This window comes from Nothoprocta perdicaria, unplaced genomic scaffold (genome assembly GCF_003342845.1).
Source record: "Nothoprocta perdicaria isolate Ctin4 unplaced genomic scaffold, notPer1 scaffold_46, whole genome shotgun sequence".
Taxonomy (NCBI): Eukaryota; Metazoa; Chordata; class Aves; order Tinamiformes; family Tinamidae; genus Nothoprocta; species Nothoprocta perdicaria.
The window spans coordinates 587,929-604,784 of NW_020455710.1; the positions used below are offsets into that span (position 1 = coordinate 587,929).

Below are 16,856 nucleotides of genomic sequence, written 5' to 3' on the forward strand. Positions count from 1 at the left end.
AGCTCCCACAGCTTAACTGTCCCCAGACAATTGTTGGGTATCTTTTAAGTTTCAACAGCTTGAGTTGACAATTGCTGTAGGTGGAGGGCAGAAGGGAGGGGGGGGGAAAAAAAAAAAGAAACAAGACTAGGAAATGTGGGTATGTGTCTGCCAGAGAGCTCCGTGGGCAACAGCCAAACATTTTAAATTTTATATTTAGTCACTTTGGCTTTTGGGTTGCTTTTTGCATCATTCGCGGATAATGAAAGGAGATGGAGCTGGCTTCGGTTTCTGGCCCTTTTGCATTAATGAGTGGGTGAAGGCTGGGCTGCAAGTGCTGAAGAAAAAAAATTATGTGCTTATATAAAATTGTTTACACAGCATTTAAGTTAATGTTTTATTAAGAGTTGGTTTTACAAGACAGCAGTTCTTGTAAGCCAGATTGCCATGAGCTGGTTTTTAAGTCTTTACCTTTTTAACCAGTGATAGTGAAAGAAATGTACTTTTCCACTTCCTCATACGTAGCACAGCTATGGCCTGTCCCGTATAGAGAACTTTTGGCATGACAACAGATGACATCCTTAGTACCACAGAGATGTGATAACCCTGCAAGCTGCAGGGCCAGGGGAACACCTTCTTCTGCAGAAAGAATAAAGTTGGTGAGAATTCAGAATCATATAAAACTGGCCAGGAACTAAAGGGATGTGAACTGTCCAATAAAATGAGCATTAAAAGGCTACTTGCTGGGAAGGGTTATCTTTGGAAGCTAAGTGCTGGGCTGTCATCAGCCTGCTCTCCAGCACCATGACCTGTTTTATTACTAATTTTTTTGTTTGTCTAGCCTGATTCACATTGTAGCACTGCTCCTTCCTCTGTACTAATATTAAGTGCTAGCCTGCCCATCTGTTTCAAGTTGCTCTCCTCCCACTTGAGCAGACATTGGAAGGCCGGGAAGTTGAAGAGGGAGGCCTCCTAAGAGCTCCGAGCTGCTCCGTGCAGCTTCAGTCCTTGGGAAGAGGAATCCCCACGGCTGTGTGCTTGCTTAGCGTCTTGGCCTCTTCCACCTGCAGTGGCGTGCAGTAATCCTCGAGGAAGAGTGTGGCCAGGTTGCTCAGCCTCCTGTTGGCCGAGAGAGAGAAGCGAAGCATGCACTCGACCACGGGCAGCGCGGTGGTCTGCCGGCGCGACTGTGGCGTGCTCAGGTACATGAGCGTGGTCACGGCCGACATCACTGTCTCCTCATTGGGGCTGGACAGGCAGTTTATGACGGACTCGACCCCGTTAGCCTCCAAGATGTATTCCTTGTTAGCCTTGTCCAGGCACAGGTTGCAAAGGCCACCTGAAGAGCGGCAAGAGAAGGTCTGATTTAATGCAAGGCATTCCTCTCTCTCTGCCTTTTCAAACACAGCTTTAAGTCCACTGCTACAACTAGAGTCCTTTATTCTTTGTTACAGTTGAAGTATACGCAAAGATGGTGAGAATTACAAGATTTTAATTATCTGACTTTTCCATTTAATTATCTGGGATTTCCAACAGTACACTCCTTCTCCAGTATGTCATTAGAGGGCACTGTGCTTCTGGATGTAATGTCTTCCATAGAATGAGAAATACCTTTAATACTTAACCCAGTTGTGGTTACAACTGAGCAGTTTATAGCAAATGTTTCAGAAAAATAGAGACCAGAGATACTAAAACCAGCCAAGAGGCTGACAATATTCATAGTGCATGTGCAGTGTGAATATCTTGAGGTGCAGACATACTCTACTGCAACTCAATCAACAAAAACCTTAGAAATCAAATGTACTTAAAAGGATTGCCTAGAATCGCTTCCAATTAGGATCTGGCCCTGCTGTGTTTACTTAGAGCATGATGAATCACTGCAGGACAACTCCTCAGAGGGCCTATTAAATTATGGAGAACAAGTATTCCAGCAGTCTGGCTGTCAGCACTAGGAGGGGGATCCTGGATCTATCTGTGAATTGTACCAGGCAAGAACTTGCTTCCAAGGCCTCTCGCTATGGGAGGCACTGGGATAAGAACTCAGTGAGCTGCTGTTTTCTTCTGGTTTATAAAAGCAGGGCCTTGTGCTTGAGCAGAGGTGACACCCACCATGTGCCCTGCAGAGGGTCTGGGGCTGCTGGTGGCCCAGCCAGGCCTCTGTGCGCGCGGCCCCCTTACCCATGGCGAACTCCACCAGCGCCTCGCTGTCCTCGCCGAGCGCGTCCAGGAAGAGGTCCAGCACCTGCAGCCGCCGCAGGTGCTCGTAGTTCTGCGGGTCGTAGGCGAAGTTGGCCAGATTGGCCAGGACCTGCTCCTTGGCGTCTGTGGGGCAGAGGCAGCGGGTGGGCAGCGCGGCCAGCGCGCGGTCTCCCGCCCAACCCGGGGGAGGAGAGGGGCTCACCTGCGCTGTCCGTCACCTGGAACTCGGTGACCAGGGCCTGCAGGTACTCCAGCCGGCCCAGCTCCATGGCGCCCGGCCGCAGCGCCCGCCGCGGCCCGGCCCCCGCGCAACATGGCGGCTGCTCCGCCCCGCGCCGCTTCACCGGGCGGAGCGAAGGGGCCGCCACCGCCCCAGCAGGCAGGGAGGGAAGGCGGGAGGCAGGGAAGGAAGGCGGGGAGGAAGCGCGGCAGCCGGTCATGCTGGGCCCCCTGTCCCGGCAGCGCGGAGCGAGGCGAGGCGGCAGGGCAGGGGAGGCGGCGGCGGCGGCCATTTTGGGCCTGAGGCGTTGCGGCCGTTAACGGCTCCCGGGGCGGGAGAGGAGCTGCCGCCTCGTTTGTATTTTATTTTATTTTATTTTATTTTATTTTATTTTATTTTATTTTATTTTATTTTATTTTATTGAAACAGGGAGTTTGATTTTTGAAATATATTTTTTTTCTTTATTCTGCAAAAGACCCATGCTCACATCACCTAGCTATCTACTCAAAAGATTTCCAATTTTTTTTCCCCACTTACTTTCCTATCTGCACAAGTTTCCTGGAATTAGCTGTAATAAGCAGCGTTAAAATGACACTCAATGGTTTCCCCCTTGCCGTGGCGATGCTGATGTGATAACTGGGGTCCGTGTGGGAGCTGCTGGGACAGTAACACGGACAGGTACCGCCACAAGGACAGCAGCGTGTAGGGGGGTGAGGAGAAGAGCAGGAGGGAATAAAAACCTTAGTTTATTTTCTGCTATGCTGAGATGGAGGCTCTTGGGCTAAAAAAGGAAGGGACAACCAGCTGTTTTTTAACAAGCAAGAAAAATCACCTGGAAATGAAGCCACACAGCAGTGCCAAGAAAGAGGACTGAGTTCATTTTAAAAAAACAAAACAGGTAACTCCACCTCGGTTGTTCAATGTCCTGGTCTAAACTCAAAGCAGAGCGATTAGGTAACACCAAGTTACTGCTGCTAAAATGTAACCACTGTGATTGCAAACACTTGCAGATGGTTTCAAACACTGTTCATGTTGTGTAAACATTATCAGGTAAGTATACAAGTCATGAGTCGAGGTGGGCTCTTTAGAGGTTTGCAATTAAATCAGTGCAGCTTCTTCTGTAGGACTGGTAGGAAGCAGGTGCCATCTTTTGCATTACCTCAAACGTAGAAGACTTTTGCATTAAGGAAGTTGATTGTGGTTTGATCTGCTAAATATTTGGCATCAGTTACGAGTGTGTTGGGACCATAGCTGCTGTTAAAATGCGGCTGGACACAGTAAAAATATCCGTCTGTGGCCTCTTTAAGGAAAAGGTTGATCAGAGACACCTGGTATGAACTTCTAGGCTTGTGCTGTGGCAACAGCTTCAGAAGTTGTACTAGTTTCCAGTGGAAATGTGCATTTGTGGATGTGAATGAAAATGACCCAAGGGTTAGGTGTTACCTTCTTTATTTTTGTTAGAATAGTTTATTAGTGTATTAGCAAGTCTCTCCTTTGTGAATGGGTAAGTGTTGACATAGGTTAGAGCCATATCTGTCATTACAAAGCAGGTGAATGAGTAATGTGGGAAAGCAGGAGAAGAGAAGGCAAATATAGGGGATGTAGCCAATGTAAAGCCTGGGGATTAAGGACTTGGGTTGACTATGTTGGAGGGGTGTGAAGAAAATGACTATTGAGGGATGGAATGGCTTATATTGACACATACTGTATTTGTGGTGAGAAACAGGAGGAAATTTGCCCCCTGGAGTGTTTTCATAGGGAGCTGTGTTTAGGAAAGGCTCCTGTCTCTGCCCATTTCAAGTGTTTCAGGTGATGCCCTCCTGAAAAGGGCCCTCTCCAGGTCACAGTGTTTGGCACAACAAGAGGTAATCAGGAGGAGAGGAAAACCACTGTTGCCTCTCCAAAAATTGCTAACGCTGCTCCTTATGGCATTGGCCTTGCTTTGAGTTTGATCCCAGCTGGCTGAGAAACCCAAGGAACATTTTGCTTTGAATTTGACGTGGTGGAGCTGCCTCCTGGAGGAGAGTTTGATAAAGGTCCTTGGGTTTGCAGTCCTCAGGGGTTTTCCATAGGAATTACAGCATGTTGCTGGTGCTGCTTCGTTAGGAGCTGTACACTCGTTGCCTCTGTGCAGAGAGTTTGTCCTGACCATCCAAAAAGCTTGGCAGCCAGCAGGATTGGCAGAGGTAAGTGTGCAATGTGCTTATTCTGGCTCTTCACTCGGGCACTATTCACTGTATTGTTTAATGGTCTGAATGCTTCAAACAACTGCTATTTGCCACCGTGCTTAGCACTCGATGTGCTAATGCAGCTGGGGTTATTCACAGCCTCAAGGCTCCTCCAGCGACAGTGGCTCCCACCTGATGACACTAGCTAGAATACACTACATTTTCATGCTTTGGATTTAATTTCTAGCAGTTCCTTATGCATTATTAGCCAAGTCTTCAAACAGTACAACAAGCTCAAGTGATTTTGCGCTCCCAAGGCACATTAGTGTGTAAACTGACCAGGGCCCTTCCATGTTTTTCAATTCAACTGCCCTAGGAATTACACTGGCGAGGTATCTAAGACATATGAGGATCGTAGTCTTGAAATATTTCCGTGTGAACGTTCCTTGTGAATGTTGGGTTGCAATAAGGAAAAGTGCTTGTTGGGAAAATGCTCAGCTTGTAAAGTTAATGATATGCTTTTATTCAACAAAGGCAGCAGGGAGGGGTGCTAGGGGACTGCAAAAAGGATATTTATTTGTTTATTGATGGCCATTTTTTCCCCCCTGCTGGTTCTCAGAGGCTTCTAACCTGCCTGAGGTGTTGCTCTTTGTCCATAATTAAACCCAGCATGTTCAAAAAAGCTGCTTCAGGGATGGCAGTAATTAAGCTGCGGTTACCTTGCGTAACGGGATGTCCTTGAACTGTTGAGAAGAACTTTTATTACTTCATTTCGCTTGTGGGCCTCATGATTCATAAGACTTGAGTATTAATATTTCTTTACCATAGGTCTGAGAGAGGATAGTTTTTATACCGTGGCATTCTCAGCATGCGGGGCTCCTCCAAACCCACATTGCAAAACTCCTGCTCAAAGCAGCTGGGAACTCAGGCTGCAAATAGGTAGGGAAGGACTGTTTTCAATCTCTTTAAATTCCTTAGAATTTATTTTTTTTAGTCAAGAAAATAGGAAAAAGAAAAAAGAAGTGAACTTCACACTTGTAAACTGACTGTTTTTCTTCCCAGAAAACCTCTCTGCCTGTGAAAATAAAATCCCAGTGACCCTGCCTTGGAGTCTGAGAGATGACAAAGAGGTTCTACACAGCGCTCTCCAAACTTTCCCTCCCAAATGATTTTGCACTCTTGTAACCCAACTGAAAAATAGTCAAAGTGGAGATTTTTGTTGCCATGGCATAGGAGGAACTGCTCAGCTGCAGCTGAGGTTTCTTATTTACTTCTTCCCTTATCGTGCAGGAAGCAGAATGTGTCACGCTGTTTGTTTCGTTGCTTACGAGCCAGCGAGGCCTAAAGCCCTGCAGATGAGACAGTTGCTGTGTGGGGGATGTACTCAGCTGTTCTTTCGACTACTTTGCATTCTTCTGGGATGTGTTTTGATGTGCTGTCACTCAGACCCCGTCTTACCTGTTTTGCCCAGGATATTTGTAGCAAAAGGGAGATTTGGACCACTATGTCCCCATGTATCTGGAAGAAAATGGGAATGGTACCTAAAAGGGTGAATTTAAAATTTAAGAATTGCATTCAGAGAGAATGGCAATCTGCCGTTCAGCTGCCTGGCTCCTTTATTTGTAAGAGTGGAACAGGTTTGTGACTTGATGCCTTCTCAATGGTTTGCTTTGATGAGAAGAGGAAACCCCCAGTTTTTCCCTCGGAAAGTAGAGCGCTCATTGTTTCAGTAAGCTGAGAAGTACCTGTCCCTGTTTACTTTGTGGTTATGGACTATTTAAGCTTTCCAGAAATTAATAAACACTTGTGACTAGAGATTAGATATATCCGTCTCCCACTGGTCATTGTATTTGAGTGTATGTTTGATGAGGAGAAGCGAAGTGTTGCTGGTTCAGTAATCCTAGACCATGAGTGAAAGAAATTGCTATGAGCTGTGGGAACAGGAGCAGTTCTGAGGGACTGATACCTCCTGCTTGAAAGGCTAACTGGGAAGCTGTCATCGTCTTGGAAAGCCTGGGAGTCAGTTTTCCTTTTTTTTTTTTTTTTTTAATTCCCCGGTGCTTTCTCTTGGCTGGGAAATGCAGTCCTAATGCAAACAGTGGTTTTATTGCTAGGAGCTTGACATAACAGTTTTCAAGATAAGCTCTAAGGTTGAGTTGAAAGCTGTTGCTTCTGCCATTTCACTCCTTTCCTATGCTGCCTTTTTTTCAGATGGATTTGCTGCCTTCTGCCCGAGTGCTGTGTGAGATATGTGCTGATGTCAGATGAAAAAATGATATAAAATAAAAGCGCTTTTGCAGTTGGAGCTGATCCTGAGAGAGGCTAGAAGCTGATGCAACTCACGTGCTAGTACTTACATGTGCAGCTCTTGGGATTGTAGCCAGAAAAGCCACTTAAAATCAAGACAATGGGTGGATGTGAAAGCTAACACTTTGATACACTGACTTCTCTTGGTGTATTTTTCCCCAGTGGTTTCTTTTTGACAGGTGAATTACGCTCCTGCCAGCTTCTCTGTAATGAAAATGATAGTGTAGCCAAGGCTGGGAGTCTAAAGCCTGGGCTAAAGAGCTGTATTTCTTAACACAAGGGGGAAATGTGAGTGCTACGATGCCTTTGAATTAGAGCCTCTGTAAAGATGCACATAATTATTCTCAGTTCTAGAGTCTTCCTCCGCCTTCTTCCCCCTCAGTGACTGCAGAAGGAAATGAAGCTATAAATCATGAATACCTTTTTGTGGCAAATCAGAGAATTGGAGATATCACTAGTTACAAAATCCATCTAAGATTCTGTGATTTTTTTTTTTTTTATGCCTTGCGGCCAAAGCTTTGGATCTCCGTAAATGTCCGTGAAATGAAAAAAATCATTGTACGTTGTTAGGAAGAGTATTTGATCTTGTTAGAGACTTGCCTGATTTCAGCAACCCATACCACGACCTTCATGTAATATTTAGCAATGCAGGAAATAATAACACACTTCCCATGGAAAGTGTTTGTCTTCTTTCCCTCATCCCATAAGCAACCAGGAATCTTCATATGGCACCCAAATGGTGTTTTCAGACTAGGAAAATCAGTAAAGTTTAACATTGCTAGGACCAATAATACCTGTTTGTGAAAAAATCAACCTTGTGCTTAGCCGTTAATACGTATTTGCCAGTGCCAGCAACCGGAAGATGTATGTGAAATTCCAGTGACCTCTAAAAAACACTGGCTTAAACCCACTGTGAATCAACACAGCTTTTGTGTGTCAGAACCGGTTCCATGGCCGATATCCCACAGTTTGGTTTAGGAATGTGTGATTCTGTATGTCCTGGGGCTGGTGCTGGGGTTTGGGCGCAGCCTCAGCCGGTTGCTCACGTGGCATCCGATGCAGCCCCGTTGCATGGAAGTGCTGGACAGAAGGGCGATGGTCATTGTGGCAAGCAGGCAATTTTCTCATCCACTGTCAGTGTTGGGCCTTTTATAGCTTTATACTGACTACATAAATGTTTGGATTCATCTTTTTTTTTGTTGTTTTTCATATATTTGTGGTGCGGACCTCTACAGGAGGGGATTGTCTTTCTGACAGTGGTTCTGCTGATATTTCATTGCGTTGACATTTGGAAGAATTATCCAAAGGTGCATTGGAGGCCTCTTTCAGTTTGTTTTTTCTTTCCAGAGCACAGAAGCTGAATGCCATGAATAATGCAGCCGATATCAGGAAAAAACTGGACGTATAGAAGACACAGTGGAAATTTCTAGTTATGTCCACCAGGAAACCTGAAATAGGAATCACACTTTAGTCAAAGAGAAGATGCTTACTAAAGGCAACTGTATGACATTTATAGAAGTGCTAAACCTAAATCACTTGCCAAGCTGCCATAAATAAACATTGGCAGATGAGTTAAGTTTTCTTCTGTAGATTCTAGAGCAGCCCAGGTTTGGAGTCCCTGCTCAGGTGGTATTTGTGCTTCCATATAAAGCGTTTCTCAGTAAATTGAGAAATCAGGGGGAAAAGGAAGCTGTATTTTTTTTCCCAGACTCCTGATTCATTGTGTTTATACAACAGAGAGTCCTTGTGACACTGCCATTCACTGGATTTTGGCCTTCTTACACACCAGGTCAGAACACTGAGCAAATAAATAGAAAACTATCTCAAAAATTGATGTGTTCTGGTCTTTAAACTGAAAACTCATCTTATTTTTACAGCGCATGATCAGGGTGAGGAAAATTCACAGCACAGCAAGTATTATAACTGATTTTAAGTGTCTCAATATATAAAATATTTAGGAGAGTGGTGTATTAAAAGAGTATTAACTTGAAAGATGGAAAGCCCACGTTCAAGTAAAACGTCTGGTACTTCCTGTATAGGCTGCATGTATGGATGGATTACTGGAGTAACGTTTGTTCTCTGCATGCAGTCTTAGGTAAGAATTGCCAATGTTTCCTTTCATAGTGGATTTTCTTTAATAGACTTCAGGAGTCTAAATAAGAATGGAGCTGTTCTTACTATGTTTTGTTGTGCTCATCTGCCTTTACTATCAGGTATTCAAGAAAACATTTCTTTTTCACTTTGGGAAAAGTGACTGACATTTTAATGCCTGGGAATATAGCATGAAATACAGTGCGTATTGTCATCCCATTCTTAGAACACACAGATATTTTACTGCTGAATGATGCACAATTCATTGTCTGGAGGAGAGAACTGAAACCCAGAATTGATTCATGCTCAGGTTCGTGTTTCTTGCTTATCAATCAAATATGCCTCTACATTGTAGGAGCAGCTGTGTCTTCCACGGGTCACTTGGAGTGATCCAGTGATTTTTGAGTGATATATTGGATTGGAGGCAGCAATTAACTCCCTGTTGCCAGAGAAGAATGAATAAACTCTAGGGCTCGGAAAGAAGGGTGAGTAGAAGCATTTACTATAAGGCTTCTGAATAATGTAGAACCAGCAATACATCTGAACACAATAAATGTGTTTAACTGGATGTTTGCAGTTCTTTGAGACCTCACAGGTAAAACAATGCAAACTAGCAAAGCAGTGAAAGAGCTCTTAGACAGTAGGATGTAATTCACTGTAATTCTCTGTCTTCCTGCTGCTCCTGCGAGGGAGAAAAAAAAGAAGCTGCTCTCATCACATTCATGGCTATCAAAGCCACATAACAAATGGGTCACATTGTCACTGTTTGCCCTTGCTTCAGCGATGCTGGGGCACCTGTGGAGATGGCCCTTGTTCAGCTCTGAGAAGGGGTTGGGGTTTCCTTTGTGACTCTGCCTTTTATCTTGCACCCGCTGCGTAACTCACCTGCCTGCATGGGCTTGGGAACTCCCTCCTTCCTCTTCCTTATGCTCCCAAATGCTTGTCCCTAGGGAGTCTTAATAACCTATTCTTCCCCAGCCTGCTTTAATAGCTTCTCTCACCTGTGAGAGGAGGTCCAGTGAGGAGAGAGATACTCTCCAGGATAGTGAAGAGACCTAAAGCACTTGAGAACCTGTCCATGTCCACCACATCCATCAGCACCTGGAAGGTGAGTGCCCCGACACCGCTAATGGCTATGCTGAGGATGACACAGTAGAGGATGAGCACGCTGAACTTGGCTGAAATGACACAGATGAAGTTGCTGAGCCCAGAGAGGAGCGCAGCCAGGCAGAACAGGTAGATCCGTCTCCCTGTGAAGAAACTGAGGCCTGAGAGCAGCCCCGTCAAAGGGCGTATGAAAATGTTGATGAAACCAATAACTGAGACGAGGAGAGCTGCCATGCGTTCCTCCACCCCACTGTGGATGGCGTAAGGCACGAGGTAGATGTGGGGTAATGCAAAACCCAACATCATCCAGGTCATTCCAATAGTGTAAATTTGATAACCTTTGTTTTGGCAGAAGACATCAAAAGCCAGGTACTTCTTCAGCGTTTGGAAGCATGAGGTCCTCTTGCCTGGCTGGGCCTTTGGGTGGGGAGATCCTCCGTTGGCCAGCTGTGTCTCTTCTGCTTCTCTCCCTGGCTCTTCTGCAGGCCTGACTGGCTGCAGTAACGATTTTGACGCAAGCTGAACAGGTCTCATGATGGCTCCACAAACACAGCAGTTCAACAGTATCCCTCCGAAGATGAGGAAAGTGTTTCTCCAGCCCATCTCATCCAGCAAATACTGAGAAAGGAGCGGCCACAGCGTTAAGCCGAGGGAGACGCCCGTCGATGCCATGGCGTTGGCCAAGGCCTGCCACCGCACAAAGTAGTAGCGCAACGAAGTCACTCCTGCCTGGAAGCTGAAACACATTCCCAGGCCTAAGGAAAGAGCGAAATAAATAAATGAGAGACAGAGCATGATGCTCTTGTGGTGTCTTGCAAGGTGAAAGGAGTCCAAAGTCAGAGCATACCCCTAGATGACAACTTTTACCACAGGAGTGTTTCCTCTCCTTAAAACCCCCAGTGTTTAATGCTCAGTAGCCCTACACAGCAAGTGAAGAAGGATGTCTTAGGTGAATTAAACACTCCATGTTCCTAGGTGTACTGAATACCCTGATCCAACCTGACATTTGTCTGGGACAGGCTACTTTTCCTCAAGTTATGAAATTGTCCATTAGAAAAATACAGAGGCCCTGTATTTTTTTATATATTGCAGGCAGTAACAGTGCTGCTTTTCTGACACTTTCCTCAGGCTCAGGGAGTTTTGTGGTGCTTTTAACTCCATGCAGCGCATGCTGCTTAGCTTGCAAGGTCCAACAAGGCTCAGCTACAGAGCCACTTGGCTGCAGAAACACATTTCTCTGTGGGGGGGGCGGGAAGCAAAAGCAGAGCAACTGATATGTAAAGGAAATATTTGGAGAGGAAATGTTCCCATATGTTACTTCTGTTCAAAACCAATACGTTCTTTTGTTAGAAAAAGATACCTCCATGTTTCTCTAGACTGGAAGTGGTGAAAGATAAGTGCAGGGAACTTGCGAAGAAAGTTGTCCCAACACACTCTATTCCAAGATTGAAAACAGTTTTCTCAAATGCAGAAGGTTGTGAAGCTACTACAAAATACAGACACCTTTGCTGTCTGTCATTAGAATCCCATTGCTCTGCATGGCTCACAGGAGAGGTGCTTTCCAGTGAACTTGGGGGAGGCTGTGCCGAGCGGCAGGGTTTGATTCATCCTACTCATCAGATGAGTGAAAAACATGAGTGCTGGGTCTGGGCTCTGCTCGTTCTCCAAACTCCCCATCCCACCACCCCCAAATCGAGTGCAGCAGCCATATTTTCCTGCTCTGCCTTGATACTCACCGGTGATGAAGCCGGCTGTTAGGTACAGCTCGCTGAGGGACGTGCAGAAGGAGCTGGACACCATGCCCACGCTGCTGAGCAGGCCTCCCAGCATCACAGCGAAGCGGCAGCCGAAGCGCTTCACCAGGAGGCTGCACAGCGGCCCTGCCAGCAGAGGAGCACCAGAAAAGAAGTTAGAAACAAAGAATCACAGAATGGTTGAGGTTGGAAGGGACCTCTAGAGATCATCTAGTCCAACCCACCCTGCTCCAGCAGGGACACCCAGAGCACGGGGCACAGGGCGGCATCCAGGTGGGTTTTGAAGACCTCCGGAGAAGGAGACTCCACAGCCTCCCTGGGCAGCCTGTCCTGTTACCTTCAGCTCTGTTACCTTCACAGGAAAGAAGTTCTTCCTCATATGGAGATGGAACTGACTGGGTTTCAACTTAAACCCATTACCCCTTGTACCCCCCTGTGAGCCATGCTATCACTGGCCAGCACTGAGAAAGGTGGAGAAAGGAAATGTCGTGTGTGTGAGGTTGCCCTCTAAGACCTGCTGCAAGTGTCAAGGCTCCTCGTGCAATTTAGTCTGTTGACCCCAAGTGTTGTCCTAGCAGCAACGTTGCAGAGAAGTCAGAAAGAGAAAATTTGTTCCTTCATCCTCCCAACTGATTGGTCTCCTTGTGAGCTGAAGGGAAAGTTCCTGCTTGGTTGGTGGGCGTTAGGTAGGATCTCTAAGCTTCCTTATGATAGAGTGTAGGTAAAAGGCTTGGAAATGGGATGGAAGAAGGGCCTTCAAGCATACTGCTGATACGATGTTCTGGGAATTATTTGAAAAAGGTTAGGGCTTGGACATGGACTTCTGAGTAAGGGGCTGTAAGCAGGGGGCTGTTTCTGCTTCCACACTCATTTCACTGTTTTCCAAATATCCTGCCAAAAAATTGTCTGAATTTCCCTTGGCTCCCCTCTACCTAGATGAAATTCCTTGCAAGAGGAGGCAGATCATCTCTGGAACGAATCAAGGATAGGAGAAAAACACATATCCCTGAGGAGGATTATGTCAAAATGAATGGAGATGCATTTTCTTGTGTTGGAATCCATCTATGCCTCAGGCCACGGCAACCAGCTGCAGCTTGTGGAGTCTTGCAGCAAGTCATCCTCCTGGGATCCTGCAAGTCATCTTCCCAGGAAAACAATCAGCTGTTACTGTCAGCACAGCTCTTCCCACGTGCCGGTCCTGGCATAGCTGGCGAGGAGAACGGCGTCCACTTCCAAGAGGACACGGGAGCTGCCCACACACATGCCGGTCCCGCACCCCTGCCTCCGGCACAAACATCGCAGCGGCGCGAGCGCGAATCCGGAGCAGGTGAGATCCTATGGACAGCCCAGGTCTGCCCGCCCTCAGCAGAAACCTGTTTTGTTGTTGTGTGCTGCCATTTCCTAAGAAGTGAGTATGTTGTTTCATCCGGAAAAAAAAAAATATGAACATGGATGGAAGTGTATGTTTAAGGTCAGTTAATTCTTTAATTTTCACAGAGTTAGGGTGAATTCTGCGTGATTATGCTACATGGCAAACCTGGTAATATTGCATATTTAGGGGTCTTTATTTGGGGGTAGAAGATGAGCTCAGACTCGCAGAACGTCGTTGGGAAACACGCTGCTCTCTGCTTGCTCCAGTAGAAGAGGAGCTGAACAGAGAGCTGCTCTTTCTGCTCCCATGAGGATCCACAAAGATTTCCAGATTTTACCTGATTTTCTCTGTAACTTATAAGGTAAAAAAAGCAAATTCAGCACGGCTTGAAGCTTCAGAATCAGCCTTCAATCAGTGTGGGAAAATACCCTGTGGTATCTTTGCGACTTAAAACAATGTCTGGTTTGAAATGAAATCCCTGGAGTCCAGCAAACAATAGAGGGCCATTAAAATTAAGATTGCAACTGCCGTGTTTTGATCAGCTGTGGACATTTTCACCTCGGACTTCAACTGACCTTTGAAAAAGTAATCATCAGGTTCAGCAAACTGGGGGCTGCGTGAGTCGTCCTCCTGCTGAAGACCTTGCGATTGGTACTGCTGTTACCCCACCCCACGTTGCCAGAAATGCTAACTTGAATGCTCCAAAATGAGGAGGTCAGTTTTAAAAATCAAAAGGGTTTTTCCTTATTTGTTCCTGCTGACTTGCTTTTTTTCTTTTTCGGTCTCAAATGTTATTTCTCCCTTGCTTAGGGCTTTTGTGCTTTGCTGTGTGAAAATGATGTCAGTAAAACTCCCGCATTGGTGCTGACGTGAGCTGGAGAGTGACGTGTGCCTAAGGAACGAGAAACAGGAGCCTCGAAGGGCTTGAACTCTTGCATTTCCCCCACTAAGGACAGTCATAGGCTCCCAAGGCCTCTCAAATGATCCTTATTTCAACATAATTACCCATGGCTTTTACCTAGGAGCACATTGCATGGGTAATAAGCTATGTTTGGCTTAATAAGTTATCAGCTACTGTTTGCACTGTGCCTTTCCCTGCCTCCCTCAGAGCTCACTGGGCTGAGGTGAGGACTCTCCTGCACGCGAGCGTCTCACTTGACTAATGAGTCTGAAAATGGAGTTTTCTGTCATTTCCCTGTGTATTTACAAATTTGGAAACTTATTTTTTTTTCTTTCAGTTACTCTCAGTTCAAAAGACTAAAGGAGAAGAGAGAAGAACCTATAAGAGGTGCAGTAGCAGAAAGCTGTTTTGGAAAGGGTTCAAATGCCAATATGATGGATGCAACCTAGGAACCTGAATCAAGTAGAGCCTGGATCAAGTAGAGCCTGGGTCACTGCAGAGACCACACAAGTCACAGCAAAACCCATCAGGTTTGCCCTGGGAGGGGATCTTTCCTTTCTGATTTTCCACTGTTTTTACTCCTTAGTTTACAACTGTGTCGCTCCTTCTTTATGCTCCTGGAGAACAAGTACAAGTTACTGCTGTAAGAGCCTCAAAGGGATAGGATAAATGGTGAGCCAGGCAATGGCCAGCTTGTAACTGTGCTGGTTGTGCCTTGTCAAACTACTAGTGAGTATAATTAGCAATTATCTACCTTAGTCTGGTTTATACCTTTGTATTTCTTTATCGCTATGCGCTATCTTTCACTGTGGTTCCAACCTCGAAATTCTTTCGCTCTTCAAGCAAGTTGGAGGGCTGCTATTTTTCTGCTGACGCTGCCAGATTTGTCCTGCCCGGCTGGGTTGGGGCTGAGCTACACGTGGGCCTGGGGATCCAGGGCTGTTTCCCAGAGCGAGCGGGTGCTGCTGGGCTCCCTCGCACTGCAGCGGCAGCAGGGCATGGGCATGGGAAGCAGCACCAGGAATGCTCCTTTTCCCCCCTTGCAGCCCCACGGCTGCTGCCCTCCCGCTGTGCCCGTTCCTCCCAGGGCCGCCTGCCCTGTGGCCGCTTTCTGCGTCTCTGCCGTGGCACCGGGAAGGGGCAGCCTCCCGCTCCCGTGTCAGGTGGCTCTCGGCCAAGCCCTGCACCGGGGAGCGTGAACCTGCTGTGGCCTCGACATCAGCATGACTCAGACCTTCTGCACTTTTATTTTTCCCTTGCTCTGAAGTGTCACCTTTCACCAGCACAGGAGCAGGGCGTGCATGAGCCAAGGGCCTCACCGCGCAGTCTGCTGTTCTCAGCATGGAAATACCAGGCTGGATGGTTTGGGGGTTCCTGCCCCACATTTTGTATGGGGAAAGGGAGCCTCGTGCCCCTCATGGTGGAGGGAGCCCCAGCTCCCACCCTGCTCCTGTCCCACAATGTCCTGTGTCTGGGTCACCTCTGTCCCCCATCCCTTCCTGGGCACATACTTGGTGCCACCACCTTGTGTCCCACTCTCCCTGGGGGAAATGCCAAAGCCTTTGGCACCTTGGCCACCCCAGGGAAGGTGCCTGCTGTGGGGCAGGGGGAAGGGGATGTGCCACCTTTCTCCAGCACGGGAGCAGGGCACACATGAGCCACGGGTCTCGCCAGATCCTTGGCTTTGGGGTGGCCTGTTGGTGGCATGAGCCTGGGGGCTGAGTGTTGGGGCCCGGTGGCTTCAGGTGGCTTTGTCACGGGTCCCCCCAGCCAAGGGTCCCCACTGTCTCGCCGGGATCCTCCGGGCAGTGCGGAGGCCTCGCTTACCGCCAGCATGCAGCACAGCCACCATGATGGAGGGGAACCACGACGTCTCGCTGTTGGAGGCGTGGAAGTCGCGCTGGAGTTCGGTGAAGAAGATGCCGATGCAGGAGGGGAAGCCCAGCGTCAGCCCCTGCAGCAGCACCACGGCGAGCAGCACCATCCAGGCCCAGCCGCGGTCCTGCGCCTTGGCGGCGCCGCGCGGCACCGCTGCCCGCCGCGACATGGCCCCTCGGCGTCCTGGGCAGCGCGCGGGGCTACCAGGAGGCTCCAGGGAGCAGGGCCCGCCGGGGCGCCGCGCTCGGCCCCAACGACGGTGCCTTCACGCTTCTCATTTCTCCCTCCCTCCCCGTGCCGGATCCTGGCAGCGAATTGCCGGAGCGACGGGCGCCTTGCCCTTTTATATTTCACAAGACGGCAAGCGCGGCCAGGTACGGGCCGGACCACACCTCCCGGGGCGAGGAATTGGCCTTGCCCAGGGCCCGCCCTGCTTTTCCCTTTCGCCCGCTTTCATCATGCGGAGTCCCCTTGCTGGCAATTGCTAAGGTCACCAAGTCCTCGGTGCATGAGGACAAGGAAAAGCGTGCAAATGCCAAGAAAAAGAGAACTGGATGAAGCCCAGGGCTGAGCTCGTCGCAGACCTTTCTAGAAAACTGCTCCCCTTCCAGTCGCAAGCGCTGGTGCTGAAAAGCCCCTTTTTTAACACCATCAATTGCTCAGGATGCAGTGATCCCCCTTTAGGTTTTTCTTGCTTTCCCTCTGTTCAGAGCTGGAGCCTCTCCCGAGCTCCCGCATTGGGTGTCGCTGAGCCCGGCCATGGGAAGCGCAGCACCCGGACATCCCCGTGCGCTGCACGCCACTGAACGCGCATAAAGACACGCAGAGCTGCCTGGCAGCCGGACGGGCGTGCTGCGTGGGGCGGGATTTCCCCGCGCGA

The 16,856-nt window shown here is 48.0% G+C and overlaps 2 protein-coding genes across 2 annotated transcripts; both read right to left on the reverse strand.

Moving 5' to 3' along the window:
• Positions 1-468: 468 nt before the first annotated feature.
• On the reverse strand, positions 469-2,467 carry ARMC7 (armadillo repeat containing 7). The gene is made up of 3 exons (XM_026046926.1): positions 2,381-2,467; positions 2,158-2,301; positions 469-1,318 (listed from the first exon to the last, which is right to left on the reverse strand). Exons 1-3 carry the CDS (start codon positions 2,445-2,447, stop codon positions 981-983), a joined length of 549 nt encoding a protein of 182 aa, XP_025902711.1. The 5' UTR covers positions 2,448-2,467; the 3' UTR covers positions 469-980.
• A 3,791-nt stretch (positions 2,468-6,258) lies between these two features.
• On the reverse strand, positions 6,259-16,145 carry SLC16A5 (solute carrier family 16 member 5). The gene is made up of 4 exons (XM_026046791.1): positions 15,926-16,145; positions 11,808-11,951; positions 9,966-10,826; positions 6,259-8,321 (listed from the first exon to the last, which is right to left on the reverse strand). The coding sequence occupies exons 1-4, from the start codon at positions 16,143-16,145 to the stop codon at positions 8,080-8,082; spliced, it is 1,467 nt and encodes a 488-aa protein (XP_025902576.1). The 3' UTR covers positions 6,259-8,079.
• Between the last annotated feature and the right edge of the window lie 711 nt (positions 16,146-16,856).

Bases quoted from the DNA above. Each gene is read 5' to 3' on its own strand.
- ARMC7 (XM_026046926.1), bottom strand. From the start codon at position 2,447: ATGGAGCTGGGCCGGCTGGAGTACCTGCAGGCCCTGGTCACCGAGTTC. The intron at 2,302-2,380 runs GTGAGCCCCTCT...TCTGCCCCACAG, and splicing joins CCAGGTGACGGACAGCGCAG to ACGCCAAGGAGCAGGTCCTG. The intron at 1,319-2,157 runs GTAAGGGGGCCG...GCCGCTCTTCAG, and splicing joins GCTGGTGGAGTTCGCCATGG to GTGGCCTTTGCAACCTGTGC.
- SLC16A5 (XM_026046791.1), bottom strand. From the start codon at position 16,145: ATGTCGCGGCGGGCAGCGGTGCCGCGCGGCGCCGCCAAGGCGCAGGAC. The intron at 11,952-15,925 runs GTAAGCGAGGCC...CTCTGCTGGCAG, and splicing joins GGCTGTGCTGCATGCTGGCG to GGCCGCTGTGCAGCCTCCTG. The intron at 10,827-11,807 runs GTGAGTATCAAG...CTCTTTCCTTAG, and splicing joins AACAGCCGGCTTCATCACCG to GCCTGGGAATGTGTTTCAGC.